General features: G+C 42.4%; 1 protein-coding gene and 1 long non-coding RNA gene across 2 annotated transcripts; one reads left to right on the forward strand and one right to left on the reverse strand.

The window, feature by feature from the left end:
- Window positions 1-3,499: 3,499 nt before the first annotated feature.
- Window positions 3,500-12,676, reverse strand: LOC120284709. Its single transcript, XR_006541705.1, has 2 exons — window positions 12,404-12,676; window positions 3,500-9,701 (listed from the first exon to the last, which is right to left on the reverse strand). It is a non-coding gene; the product is annotated as an uncharacterized LOC120284709 (long non-coding RNA).
- A 223-nt stretch (window positions 12,677-12,899) lies between these two features.
- On the forward strand, window positions 12,900-14,968 carry LOC27206284 (POU domain protein CF1A). Its single transcript, XM_016170968.3, has one exon. The coding sequence runs from the start codon at window positions 13,674-13,676 to the stop codon at window positions 14,955-14,957; it is 1,284 nt and encodes a 427-aa protein (XP_016030676.2). The 5' UTR covers window positions 12,900-13,673; the 3' UTR covers window positions 14,958-14,968.
- The last annotated feature ends 265 nt before the right edge of the window (window positions 14,969-15,233 follow it).

Consider the following 15,233-nt stretch of genomic DNA (forward strand, 5'->3'; position numbering starts at 1 on the left):
TAGATCTGAAAGAAAACGTGCGTTTCTGCATCTGCCCATCTGCAACGGCAGCCGCCAGAAAACCAGTAGCCCCACAGGCAACCGCAACAGCAGAAGCGGCAGAAACGCTGAAAACTGGTAGCACATCATGAGTTGCAAACATATTTTGACTGCGAAATCAGAATGGCGAAGCGGACAATGTAAAGCGACAGTGTGTGCATGTGTGCAATGACAATATAAATAAAATAATTGCTGACATAAATAAATTCAAAACTCTTGTAGACAGTTTTTTTTGCGGCTTTATTTTTGGTCTTTTGAGTTGTGCGTGGAACAGATTTTTGTTGTTGTGTGGCTGCCTTGGCATTATGTGCGCAAATTGTTAATGGCATTTTGCATGCTCGGGGCGAGACAGCGACGGAACAGAAAATGCAGGCGGCTATCCTAGGCTTTCATTGTCACCGTGGCCAAAACGAAAGACTTAAGGCACGAACTTGCCAGCCAGCCAGCCAGGGTGAGCTGCATTTTTCGGCTGTGCGCGCGAGTGTGAGTATGTGACGCGTGTTTTGGGACATATTCTATTTTTATAAACAATTTAAATTCAGCCAATTGTCAGGGTGTGTTCGAAGCTTAACGACAGCAACAACGGAATTATGTCTGCATTTTTCGCGCCTGCTTTTGTGGCAAATTGACAACAATTGCTGTTATTAGCCAGCTTGGATCGCGGAGCTCTGATTTATGCAGCTGGAATGTCTGTCAAGGGCGTGGACATTTGCTATCTCAAATGAAACACAAAAACTTCCGCTTTTTAATTGACTTCTAAGCGAGTCACGCCCAATGCCAACGCCGCAGGAGGAAGATGATCATAAGAACTCTTTTCAACCAAACGCGAGATTTGTTCATGAAAACAACACATAAGTTCATGAATATTTATCGGTGGGAGGGCAATCATTAAGCCGCTGTACAAATGAATTTCGCTAAATTTCAACGTACAATGTTTTCACTCTTTTCGCACATTAGGCAGGACATTAACACTTTAAAAGAGCGGAAAATGGGGCTGGCAGTTAAATCTTATCTAAGTGCAATCTTCTGCGATAAGCCATTCGACTGCCGACTAACCACCGACTTAATTCTTTATCAGCCTGATGTTAATTTCCTGATTTGGGTATAATCACAGAATCAGCGTCAAATGTTGGGAGTTTGATGGCAGTCGTTAAATTTTGTTGTTGGATTAGGGCGGGAATACAGCGACTTATAGAGGAAGCCTCTCTGGGTTTAATGACGATCGTAAAATGGCAACAAGCTCTCCCCAAATTAATTGCCGTGTGTGGGTTATTGTCATGAAATCAAACCAACAAAAAACGGATCACTAAAGGAAGTAATGAATCAATTATGTGGGTAACATTCACAAAATCAAGTAAAATATACTAGAGTAAAGGAAAAAAGTGCCTTAATCTGTTAACGAAAGTTCCTTCAACCTGCTTTTTGTATATAACAGCAGACACCCCAAATGTAATTCCCCCTGTGCCCATTGAGCATTCGAAATTGCCTTCGTTATATGCGCCAATTAGACAATAACTAATGAATTTATTGTGTGAGCCCCGCATTGTTTTGGATTAATCCACACAAACACAAAAATATATATAAAGAAATTATAATTGCATGTCAGCTAGCCAAGTTGATGGGTTTTCTCACCGTGATGAGTCCACTCCCCCTCCTCCTACACTTGCATGTGCCTTGGCAATTAAACAGCAATGGAAGCTTCTCTCTTTTTTTAGTTTACCTCCTGTTAATTACTATATTTTAAGTTGGCAAGCATTACAAGAAGTTGAACAAATTAAAAGGAATGCAAAGTATTTATTGTTCAAAAGTTGCGATATAAGAAGAGCCGACCATAAATATTTGCTGATATGATTGAGTGTTGACAGCCGACAAATTGCCAAAAAAATAAAGAAAAATCAATACATTTATTGTTATTATTGACTTGGCCAATTAGCAGGCCCGAGGCTTGGAAATTTTTACTACAATTCTGCGATTCGCCCAGTTGTGCTTGTTAGCTTGTTGCTGGATGTGTTCTTGTAGTTGGCTTTGATCGTGAGCGGGTTTTCTAATTTGCCCCCGAAAAAACCAACGCAATTTTTCTAGTGTTTTTGTTTGTGGTTTTCCTTCTCCGATTCGATTCAATCACGTGCAGTACTCAACAATAGATTCTCTGTCGTAAAACTTTTGAGCAGTTAACGATATTTTGTTTTTTTCAGTCCGTCCCGCCTTAGCTGCAGGTGCAAACTGTACTCTAAGCCATGTTAATATGGCCGCCATGGTGAGGAGCCCACTGTGATTGTTGCTGTTGTTATTTGTTATAGCCACGAATGCGGCGAAGAGCAATAAAAACAAAGCGAACGGCAAATGGCCAACAACATTATACAATGTGTGTATGTACAGTCAATGCGAAGAAGAAGGAACTTTTTATTTAGACGTTTATGTGGACAAATTAGGAAGCCTTATAACATTAAATTTCTGACTAGTGGGAGCTTGTATGCTTCCAAATTAGGTTCCAAAATAGTTGTAGAACAATTAAATGTAAACTACATTTTAATCGTTGTGTAAACTATAAGTTTCTGAGCTAACGTAGCTAACATCCAATCTATTGGTTTCCCTTCCGAGGCTTCACTGTATGTGAAAAGCACCAAAAGCTACTCACACACGCGCAGTGCGGGGAGGCAGTGAACTCGCATGGCCGCCGCACGAATAACGTTTCGTGACAACCGCCAACAACAATTGAAGGTTGAAGTTACATTGCTAGTGCGTGTGTATCCATCTCTTCATGTGTGCGTGCAACGCCATTCGGGCGTACCAACAAAAATTGTATACACACATATATTTATGCATACACATATATATAAAAATGAAACGGAGGCCACGCAGCAATCGCAATTGGCCCCATCCACTTACACCCATCCGTTCACCCGCCCCAAAACCACCTGCATCACGGTGCATTTTCGTTGTTGTTCGTTGCTGGTGCAACTCTTTAACTTCGTCTATATGCCTGATTATTAACATTATTGAGGGGAGGCGGTCGTGGGCGGGGGACTTAATTTTCAATGCCTTCGTTTTGATTGAGGAAATCGGTTGTCGCATTGAAAATTCAGTGAAATTTTCGTTTTGGTTAAGGCCAAATGGGCGTCATTTGTATGCGATGGTTGCATTTGCAGAGCGGTGGTCGCTCTCATATATTTAGGCTTTAATTGAAGTGGGAAAGGAAAAAACATGAGCTACTCACATTTGACGGGTAGCTATTTACTATGTAATTTAAATAAATTTTGTCTTTTAAGTACTTACCAAGAAATTATGCAAAAAAATGTCCCAAAACTATATTATTAATACATTTCTTTGAAATTGTTTATTATAAAAAGCAACGTAGCATTTCTTTAGCAAGTTATAAAATTTGTTGAGAAAAACAAATATTCTGCTTCATTTGACTGAACACGAGTAAAAATTAAAACAAAAGACTTAGGCAACGAACTTGTTATTGAAAAAGGTTTTTGATGTTTGTGCTGCTGCTAGCCGAATATTTAGAGCAAATGCGTTGGGCAACGAACTTGTTTGTCATCAGGCTGAAATTGTTGATCAACTGCGTTTGGGGCCTGATTAACCAGGTGGTAAACCGGAGGGGATACGATCCCGCCGAGATGTCTGTCAACGCAGACACAAAATGCGGGGGCCATAAAATTAGTTGATGCTGTTGGCTGCCGTTTTTTATGGCGTTTCTTCTACGATTTTATAACGTAGCATCTTTTGTCTGATTTCGAGAGCCTCATCTAGTGTGTGTGTCTGTGTGCTGGTATGTCAGGTCGTTTCCTTCGACAATATTTTCAAATTAACAGCATTAACAGAGACCTTTTAATTAAGTTTCTTCAGTGTCTCCCTGGCATTGGGAAACTTTATCGATTTCAGTCGTTGATTAGTCGCCGGGCATCGGCTGGGTTTGGTTTTCAGTTTTTTTTTGGAGACACATGTGAAAGCTTTCTGTTACAAATCGGCTAAAACGACCATCAGGTGCCAGACCGTCTTAACTGCCTTTTTAGCTTTCGCTCGTTATCGGTCTGACCTCTTCTTTGGGTTTGGTCATTTTAATGGTCGCAGCTAGCGACGCACACAAATCCAAAAAAAAAAAAATCGTTCCCATGATTGTCGCCAAAGTGTTTTTGTATCATACATCGCATACGTGATAGTTGTTGTATTTCTAGCTTGTTTTGTGCTCTGATACGAAAAAAAGACCAAAAAGTCGCCAACAGAAAGAGAAAAACTCTTCTGATACCTATCAAGTTATCCATCAAGTATTGCCTCCTCGGTTTGTCTCTTTTGCCCGCCCCATACAAGTGAATAATTTCCAGTGTGTGTGTCTTAGGCGCTTAAAGCTTTTTAAGGGTTTTTAAGATTTTTATCTAACAAACTCGCTGTGCATACTTAATTATGTATTTTGAAATGTGAGACAGGTTGGCAAGGCATCGCAGCCGGTATCTGTACGTTTGTATATTTAGATATGGAACGGCCACAACTATTTCTGAAGACTGGGTCCCGAGCTACTGGCGTTGACAACTGGCGGATAGCAGGTGCAGTACAGTTTCCAGATTAAGATTCCAGATTGCCTTTGACTTTTTCTTAAAGGTTACTGAATGTCAGAAGGTAAAGGCTAGATACATATATGATTTTAAGTTATTTGTTCACCTAAGAAAAGTATTTGTCACCCAATTACATATTTGATTATTGATTATGATTATAAAATAATGTTTGAATTAATATGGTTTTATTTAAATAGCTTAAATAGTTTTTAAACAATAAATATTTGTTTATAAACTCTTTTTTATTCATTTTTGAGCCTACCTTATAACAAGTTGTTTAAATCCATCGGTAATTCCGCTTACTTATCGCACTCATCGGTGCAGCCTGTTTTTCTGAGCTTCACTTATAAGTTAATTTACAAAACGTAAGCCACTGCAGTTGGAAGCAGGAGGACTTCCCCGCTGCGTATGCGTAATGCATATAATTTGCAACCTTGCCGAATAAGGAAAAAACCCACCGAATCGAGGGCTCAAAGAGCAAACCCTGGGGCATTCAAATAAAGTTGTGAAGTAGCGCTGGCGTATAAATAACCGGCGATTCTATTGATTAAAATCAAAAATGGAATTCTTACATCTCCATGTAACATACGAATGCCTAGCCAGAAGCGAGGGAGATGCCGATCCGATATCGGGGCATAACTATGTGCCAGACCATTTCATTTTTCAACAATTGGCCAAAACTACGCCTCAATAACCAAAACGGGGCGTGTGCTGCCACAAAAGTAATGAGCAGTTGGCCACGCGCGCTCCCAGTAAAAAAGAGGGGGGAAAAAAACATTACCCGCAGGCGAACGAAAAAATAAAAAACTGCAGAAGGATGCAGTGAGAAGTGGAGTCTCTCTGCTTCGGCCTGCACTCGGGCCTATAATTATAATTGAAATAAATTGATTTATTTGCTCAATATCCAACTATCCTTCGACTCTGGCTGGAACTCTATGCCAAAACGCATAAAACCATAAAGAAAAATGGCAACAATACAATTCATGGCAAAACTGTGCTCTTTGTTGTTGTGCATGGTCGTGTATATGTGCTTAATTGTTGTTATTGGTTTTTCGCTTAGGTCTGGCCACAGCAAAAACAAAAACCAAAAAAATATGTATGCCGCTGGCCAAAGTTGTTGCCAAAGTCCGGGCCCAACTGCAATGACGATGACGACGTCGATAAGGTCATGAGCAAGTGTCATTGCAGCGCATAAATTATTTCAGGGGGTAAGGATTGGAAAATAAATAAGCTTCGTGTACAGGTTGCCTACAATCACTGCAAACATTTTTTAAAAAGGGGCATAATAGATGGTGTTTCTAAAGAGGAAGTTTACAAGAAAAATAGCACAAATAAGTCATGATAGGAACCAAAAATATAAAACTTTCCAATTTTTAATTCTTTGAGAAGCGTGCTAAAAATCTATTTGTAGGAATGCCAATAACTGCAACATACTTTCATAACTTTAGTGCACCGTGAGGTATGCAAGAAATTTGAATAATTCAAATCATGTTATACAATTGTCGAATCATATCTATCGCATCGTTTCAAAGGGTTTTTATTATGTTATTAGCCAAACCAAAGTTAAAATTCCTAGCCCGCGCCGGTCTTCAACTTAAAAGGCCCTTCTAAACGCCTTGTTTGACTTGGCCAAAAGCGAAGCGCCTCCGCCAGCTGAACGGCCATTATATCTTATCATTAAAATATTTTTACGCCGCTTTAAATTATTATACAAAGAGGTACAAACAACAGGGAAATGTGAACGTTTGCTGGCTACTGTTAAATGAGCACGTTGGGCCTGGTCAGCCGTGTCCGGGGCACTCCTCTTCGGGGCTGGCTTCTAACAACACTTACAAGTGCTGGAACTACATAATCTAAAAGCAGAAATGCTGAAAAGCAGAAGCAACCGCAGCAGCGGCAATAATAAAATTGAAACTGATCGCATTTCAGAATGCTCGGCACGTCGCGCAGTTTATTAAAATAACTTGGCTAGAGGGACGCACAGGAATGGCGGGATATCGGGAGAGCTCGGGGAACCATCACCTGCTATATGGGGGAAAGAAAAATTAGTTTAATCATAAAAATGCTCGACATCGATGGCAGCAGAAGAAGACAACTCTTTGGGGGCAGCTACCTGTTTTGAGCAAGAAGATGACTTCAATTAAAAGCTTTTAACAATATCACGTACGGCAAATCGCAGGAGCGCGGGGGGTTGAGAGTCTGATTACATCACAGTCCTGTGGCGGTCTCAATGGAAAGACTACTCCATTTTTTTCGCGTTTTATTTCGCCTTACTTTTTTGGTCGGTTATCAGGTGTAAAGCATCGCGCTCAAAGCGGTTTCAATGAAAACGCGTTTGTGTCCGAAGTCTTTTGATTTTCGCCACATCTCTGGAGGATAGTGGTTCAGTAGATACCATCGCCGTCTGAGGCTTTCTGCACGTGCTATATCCACCTCCGTCAGCCGCCCGCAGATCAAAGAACTCCTGACCACATCTCCCGACCAAAAAAAATATTAAAGTTGACCATGTCACGTCAGGGCGTCAAGTCTTTGTCGGCACAAAGTTTTTTATTTTGAGTTTTTCGCTCCTGTCACTGTCAGCTAAAGTTAATAACAATAACAGTAACAGTATAAGCAATTTCAGTGGCAGCGGCAAAAACACAAAATTCGGCGCATGCGCAACTTTCGGGCGTTTTTCGGCAATCGTTTCGATTATAAAAATTTCATTTATGCCTTATGGGCGATTTGCAATTTCTGCGCAATTTGGTTCGGCGTGGCGCGTGCGACTTACGCAATAAAAATGGCGTTTATGGTTCAATTAAAATTCATTTAACCAGACTTGTAAATAAAAACAGAAATTATGCAATAATGAAGGAAGTTGTGATGTTTCTATTATTTAAATCCTACCTACCTGGTAGACTAAAAATATAAAAGTAAAACTGATGTTGTTTTTCATCAAAATCATACATTATTGAAATATAATAAAATATAAAGTCTAAACAATCTTTCATTTGGTTAAGCGAAACTTTCCAATTTGCAATTTTTATGGCAAGGTCAGAGAAAACTCACCACGGACTGTCGAAAAACCCACCCCTTGGGCAGATGGTTCGTGGAAAGGCTAAGTCAGGGGTTAGAAGGGTTCACTTCCGCTTCCTATAAGAACCGAAAACACTAAGAACTCGGGGCATAAAAACAATTGGACGAGTTGATTGGCCTTTGATGTGCCAGGAGGCATTTGGTGTGCCAGGAAAAAAGTGTCAGTCGGAAAATGTGTGCCACTGTTTTTGTCGCTAATGATATGCACCCCTGGGCCTAAAAGGCCACGACCCCTCGAAATGCGATGGATATCGTTTGACGCAATCGTTTTTTTCAGTTTTTCTGTTTTTCGAAGGAAACCAACCAACATGCGTGCCGTAGTTGTGCCATAGTTTGCAAGTTTGGGCTCTGTTTGAAGTCCCAGTCACCTGGGCACAGGAAAAGGAAGAGTCGGAGAACGCGTTGCCCTTTTGACTGCATTATGCAAATGTTCCATGAAAAGAGATTTTTATTGACATATGTTTTTCCCTTTGCCGCCCGGCTTGTATGTATTTCGTTGAATTTCCTGTCGCCACTTCGGTGGGTGTGAACAGAGTTTTAATTTTCATACATTTTCCATTTTCCAGCCATCATTCTTGGGTTGGGTTTTCAGTGACTGAGTGCTTTGGTTTGCATTTCGAGCCGATTGAAAGTGAGAGGACAGCACACAAAAGTGAAGTTTATGGAGATTTAACGCCTTAATGAATTATTTATTTTTCTAGATTTTCTCTTTATCTGGAGTTTTCCCAAATAATGAAACCAAAATCCAAACTATTAAACTCAAATCTCGAAAGTGAGTTAAGCAGATGCAAGTTTTGGCCTTTAAAACGAAAATTGATCTGATTTTATGTTCCAAACATATATTGTTTATCTGATGGGTAAAATTGTTTCTAACTTATTTATATAATTTTCAGCGAGTTTTGGATATTATTATCTAAGTTTACATTTATACATGTTCATGTTCATAGCTCTTAAATTTACCCCAGTAGATTTAAGGACATTTTGAACTATTCTTCTACAATCGGCTTTATCATAACCTACTTAACTACTTAACGAGCGTTGAAAGCGACGCTTACCCCACATAAAGGCAAAAAAAAAGTTGTAAAAAAAATTGTGTCCAGGTGTTGCAACGCTTTTTCGTACCTCCTCTATGTCATTCGCCAATAATTCACGACCCTGACGGGTTCGCTCTGCCTATGGGACGTGTCACAGCGCCGCAGAGATAAATTAGTTAATAAATAAAAGGGAAAAAATGCTAACTAATTTGCATATTTGCCCTTTGCGCGGTCTCATTGACAGTTGGGCGTCGGGCCTCAATGCCAAAAGCCAATGAGGCGCACCAAAAATGCATTTAAACCGAAAACGGGGCGATGGGTCGTTCTTCTACCCTTTTCGACAACAATTGCCATTTTGTGCTCCGTTCGCATTTTTACTTTATTTTTTTGGTTGCTGCTGGTCTGTGTTTTTTGGCGGGACGCAGAAATTTTCTATTTTGGCTGTGCTAATTTGCATATGACAGCAAGGATGTGCGTGTGTGTGCTGGAATTTTGGCAAACTCTACTTCCGAATTGCCCTGCCAGCTTGTCTCGGTTCGTAGGTAGCGAAAGTGAAAGGATTCGGGCCGAAGACCCAAAGGATAAGCGCCCTGATTGCATACCAGAGACTTTTTTAACGGCCGCTGCATGCAAAATTGCAAAAATTGAAATTGCAGGAGGGCCACACGAAAAAGAGAACAGAAAGAAAATGATAAATGGTTGGGTTGCATCCACGGGAGATTCGGATTTGCCTATATGCAATTTGCCTACACGGATAGATAGTTGACCTTGCCGAAAAGCGTAATAAAGGGTTGCTCAAGGGTTGTCTTCTTCGGCGGCCTCGTCTTCAGGACTTCCTCACCATCCTGTTGTTTTCTTAAGTGCTTGTCTCTCCACTTTTTTTTTGGCGCGCAAAAAATAATCGAGAGCTGGGCATATGGTAACGAGTTGTCCGAGGCTTCTTCTTTATACGCAAATGGATTGCAGCTGATGATGATGCCTTCGATGTGTCTCTCTAATGAAACGTTTGTTTGCAAATGAGCAATATAGATAGATCCGGAAATGGGGTTGGGGTGAAGGTTGAAGGATGGAAAGGGTTGGGAGGATGATGGTGGGATTATTTGCATGAGATTTATATTGAAGATGATGTAGGTAGGACAAGGTAAGGATTAATTGAATGCGAGAGTTTTAATCGATTCTCCTTGGGTTACCTATCAAATCAACTGGGGTTCTAAAGGTTACGCTTAAAAAGGAGATCATATTATCTGTTAATGGTTAAAGGGAATCACGTTTCTAATGCTTAGATGGCTTTTGGATTTTCTGTACATATTAATTTTAAAACACTTTAACGAGTGCCCAAGCTAAAGCTTCTTTAATTGTTTATATCTTTTTATTAATTTGCCTTATTTAAATTAGAGTTACGACTAACACTTAAAAATATACACCCACTCAGCGGAGTGGCACATGCAATAAAATAATGCTCTTCATGCCGAAAATCCTGTTCAATGGCATTAAATACAGCTTAAACCGATAAAATTACTTTGCATTTGCCACAAATTAGTCGACGTGTTTTATTTCCCCCACAAATATAGAGATTCGCATACTTATCGTATGTGTGAGTGTGCATTAATTGTATTGCGCGATAAACAAAGCGATCAAAAGCAGACCAGTTTATATGTCTTGATTCGGAAATTATGGCACTTTAATTACCAAAGCAGACATTGAGGTTTTCGGCTCTCGCTCGCACTCGCACTCGTTTGCCGGTCGGGATGGCAAATTAATGCAAAATAAGAAAGAAAATTATGCTAATAATTATAAACAAGTGCGGCCCGAAAACGAGGTGTGAGATAGAGACAGCCGACTGGAGAGGGAGACGGGTAGATGGTAGATGGCCATATAAAAATGCAGCCGAAATGCTAATCGAGCTCATTATCATCCAAATCAACGGCGCCGTGGACGCGGCTGCCACGAGATATCTTCCATTCATAAACGCAGCGCTTAGTTGTATATATGTATATTTTCCTGCTCATTTTTTACCATCGTATCGTTTTTTATTTACTCGCATGCGGCGCATAATTATGCAACAAGTCCTTTGCTGGCCACAAAAACCAAAAACGCGGCGCGTGCGCATTTAGCATATGGACAAAAAACGAAAAGCAGAAAAAAGTGACAGAATCACCGAGGAGGGAGGATGGCCAGCAGAAACAGGATTTCTTCCTTCGCTTCGACATTTGAAATTTAAATACCAGCGTTTTTTTTGTTTTTTACTCACTCGCTGTTGTTATTTAGCGCCGCCACCTAATTATCATGTAAATTTTTGTCTAAGGACCAACAATGACTGTGACTTTATTTTGTCACTGGGGTTTTTGGGTTGGAAACGCTTGGCTTATTAATTATGCCCAAGTGCGTGGCCAAAGGATATGGTCATGGAAAAAAAACGTAAACAAATTTCATGCAAATACGCTCGAACTTGTCTGGCTTGCGTCTGCTCGGCTGGATGACCTTAGTTTGCATAATTTTTTGATTGAGCTCTTGACCTGCCTCAAAGGGATCGTCTACAACTATGCTAAGTATCTTGTGGTGGGTGTTTATGGGATTCTTGGGCATATTATGTGTGCCAGGATTTATTAAATGATAAAATATATGACAGGGTAGCTCTGAACATTTTGTGCATTAATTAAATATTTTTTGTAAGTGGGAAAATTCTGAATACATGTTGACATATTTAAGGGAAATAGTGGGAGAAGATTAAGTAATTTTCCTTTATTTTAGAAAGGCAAATTTGGTTAAATAAGCTATAATTGGCTTTAAAGGAGATTGTGTCCAGAGTTTCATTCATTCATTGTTTTAGGAAACATAAACTCTTACGGATACTTTTCATTCGATTCTTCCCATTGTCTGCTAACGCTCCACTAAATCAAAAAACTTTAAAAACTGCACAGCCAGAAACAAAAGTCAGTATTCCAATGATAACTTTAACAATGGCAATTCCTTTAGCTATGCAAATGGATCGCTAGTTTCGCATTAATTTCGCAAACTGGTCATAGAATCAATGAAACTGACGGATGAAGTGAATCAATATCTTTTGTCAGTGAAACATAATTTAACTGTAAAGCAGTCAAAACACAGTCACAAAACACAATGACCAAAAGAAAGATATCAAGGTGCAAAAGAAAGGTATATTTTATGTAGGCAGCCAAATAAAACTTATATGCATATGAAAAAGAAACGATAAAATATTCAACCATAATATGGTTACTTTTTCAAACAAAAATTTTAAATACTATTTCAAAATAATCAATAAACTGATAGAATTTACTTTCTTTAATTTATTTAAGCGTCACTCACACATATTAGAAACTAAAAACATAAAAATAAGTGTTTCTTATTAACACATTGGTTAAATATTTAATGGGAAACAGTCTATATAAAAATATTTTCAACAGAATTCAGCGAAAATTGGATTGTGCAGATTTATGATAATCAAATATTATTTGTTCTATAAAGATTATGTATTATTACTATTCACACTTTTGAACGAACGAGAAAAACGGTTGCCTTCAATAGTATTGTTAAAAGCACAACGATAAATAGTTAAATATTTGAACTGTTTATTTGTTTAATTCCTTTTCTACGATACGTTAGTAATATGTTCTCCAAATCGCAATGGCAACCACTCCAGATTTCCCCCCTTCCCAAACAAACACACACACTCACAAAGCTAAGGGAAAAGTTGTCTGGCCAAGGAGCTGCAAGGAACTGAAACAAAGCTCCCCGAACGGGAGAGAGAAGTCCTGGACGCAAAAGCTCCAACTGGGAGATGGCACTACGTGTAATCCCTGTGTTCCCGATAGCTGGCACTCGAAGAAATCGAGAGATGCGCCGTCGCCGTTCGTATCATCTCTCGCCCTCTCTCGCTCGCACTGGGCACTGGGCAATTAAAAATGTCACTCTGCATGGGAATGCATTGAGGGAACTTCGTAGAGCCGGCTCTGGTATTATTTTTTCAGCTCATATATTTTTTGTTTTTGCTGGTTTTGGGGGCGTAACGCTGGAATACGGTGAGCCCAATAGAGCGCAAGTCTCCCTTCCAGTTGCTCGGTTGAGCGTCTATCTCGCTTGCCGCACCAATGGCGGTGCTGCTCGCACCCATGGAACGCTGGAAGGCCAGCGGACAAACTGGTTTCGCTCGCCGGGGTGTGTGTGCGTACTGCGCTCGTCGGTGTGCGTAATCGTATCTGTGCGACGTACCGCCGAGCGTCGAGAGCGCTCAACGTAGAGCTGCGGTGCGAGACATGACGTTAGTTCACTTCGATAGCTCTACGAGTCTGCACGTGAATTTTCCCTGGGCTCTCGGCTGTCTTGACTGCTCAAATCTCACAACACACAATCTCACATCTCAATCGGCATCGAATCGGTCAAGCAACCCAGTAGAAACACACATTCGAAATCTCAATCTGTATCTGAATATCAGAGTTCTGCGTTCTGACCACTGAGTTCTATCGATGATTTAAATCGTTGCGAAAAATCGCCACAAAAAGTGCCAAGTGTTAGAAGTGCTAAATGAAATTCGAAAATAAAAAATCTAAATAAATAACCAAATAAAACGCAGTTAGCCCAACACGCTAGTCAAGCTAAATAAACGTGAAACCCCAAGCAAATTGCCGTCGGATTTTTAACTTAACCCAAAGCTGAAATAAACTTGTTGAACGCGCTCGAGGGCCACGCCCCCAAAAAAGCAAACGGAAAAAACCGTCGAGCCCAAAAACAAAAAACGAAAAAACAAAATAAGCGAAATAGAATTTTTGCGCCTGCCACGTTGCCCGTAAAAGACGTCAAGACGGTTGCCTCACGGTTCGAGTGGAATGAGCATAGGGACCCTGGTCTTCCTTTCGATCGATCGGTGTACAAAGTCGTTAAACTGAGCCCCAACTTGGAGCCCTACCCCGCCAGCGTGGAGGGCCTGAACAGCCCCAGAGCGGTGGGGATGGCCGCGACTTCGTACATGACGCCGCCGAGCGGTGATCTGGACATGGCCCTCGGAGGCGGTGGATATCACACCTCGTCGCCGCGCTCGGCGGCGGATGCCGGTGAGATGAAGTACATGCAGCACCATCATCATCATCATGCCGCCGCCGCGGCAGCTGCCCACCATCAGTTGCCCTCGTCGCCATCGCCCAATGGCCAGGGCAATGGTGGCGGACTTGGATTGGGTTCCGGTTCCGGGTTGGGCTCATGGAGTGCCCTCCATCCGGATCCGTGGATGCAAACCCATCATACGCACCATCTGCCCGCCGCCGCTGCCGTTGCCTCGGCAGCCGATACCGTCAAGCAGGAGATGTCGCATCTCTCGCAGCAGACGCGCATCCAACAGGGCATGGCCTCGCCCCATGCCGCCTGGCATGCTCCCCATGCGGGACACTATGCGCCCACGGGCGGCTCACCGTTGCAGTACCATCATGCCATGAACGGAATGCTCCATCATCCGGCCCATGCGGTTGCAGCGGCCCATCATCAGAGTGTGGCGCCACTGCATCATACGCTGCGCGGGGAATCGCCACAGCTGCACATACACCATCACATGGGCGGCGGTGATCGGGATGCCATAAGCGGCGGCGAGGAGGACACTCCCACGTCCGATGATCTGGAGGCCTTTGCCAAGCAGTTCAAGCAGCGCCGAATCAAGCTGGGCTTCACCCAGGCCGATGTGGGCCTGGCACTGGGCACTCTCTATGGCAATGTGTTCTCGCAGACGACCATCTGCAGATTTGAGGCACTGCAGCTGAGCTTCAAGAACATGTGCAAGCTGAAGCCGCTGCTGCAGAAGTGGCTGGAGGAGGCGGACTCCACAACGGGCTCACCCACGTCCATTGACAAGATCGCCGCTCAGGGGCGTAAGCGCAAGAAACGCACCAGCATCGAGGTGAGCGTGAAGGGGGCACTGGAGCAGCACTTCCACAAGCAGCCGAAGCCATCCGCCCAGGAGATAACCTCGTTGGCCGACTCCTTGCAGCTGGAGAAGGAGGTGGTGCGCGTGTGGTTCTGTAATCGGCGGCAGAAGGAGAAGCGCATGACGCCACCAAATACGCTCGGCGGCGACATGATGGACGGCATGCCGCCGGGCCATATGCATCATGGTGGCTATCATCCGCATCACGATATGCACGGCAGTCCGATGGGCACACACTCCCACTCGCACAGTCCGCCCATGCTGAGCCCACAGAATATGCAATCCTCGGCGGTAGCGGCGCATCAGTTGGCGGCCCACTAGCAATCAGAAATCCAGGAGTCGAACTCAGCTGCAGCTGCGTCCACTCCTGCATCCCTCAATAGTCTAAGCCAGCAGCAACAGCAGCAGCAACAACAGCAGCAGCAACACCAGCAACAGCAGCAACATCAGCAGCAGCACACACCGAATACACCATCCTCCAGTGCGGGATCATCGGCTACGATGACCAGCCAGGTGATGTCGCCGCAGAGTCCGCTGGGCAGCTCCTCCGCTGGCAATCAGGCTAACAACAATAATAATAATAACAACAACAATAGC

Source organism: Drosophila simulans, chromosome 3L (assembly GCF_016746395.2).
Source record: "Drosophila simulans strain w501 chromosome 3L, Prin_Dsim_3.1, whole genome shotgun sequence".
Taxonomy (NCBI): Eukaryota; Metazoa; Arthropoda; class Insecta; order Diptera; family Drosophilidae; genus Drosophila; species Drosophila simulans.

Coding starts and splice junctions, on each gene's coding strand:
- LOC27206284 (XM_016170968.3), top strand. CDS start 13,674: ATGGCCGCGACTTCGTACATGACGCCGCCGAGCGGTGATCTGGACATG.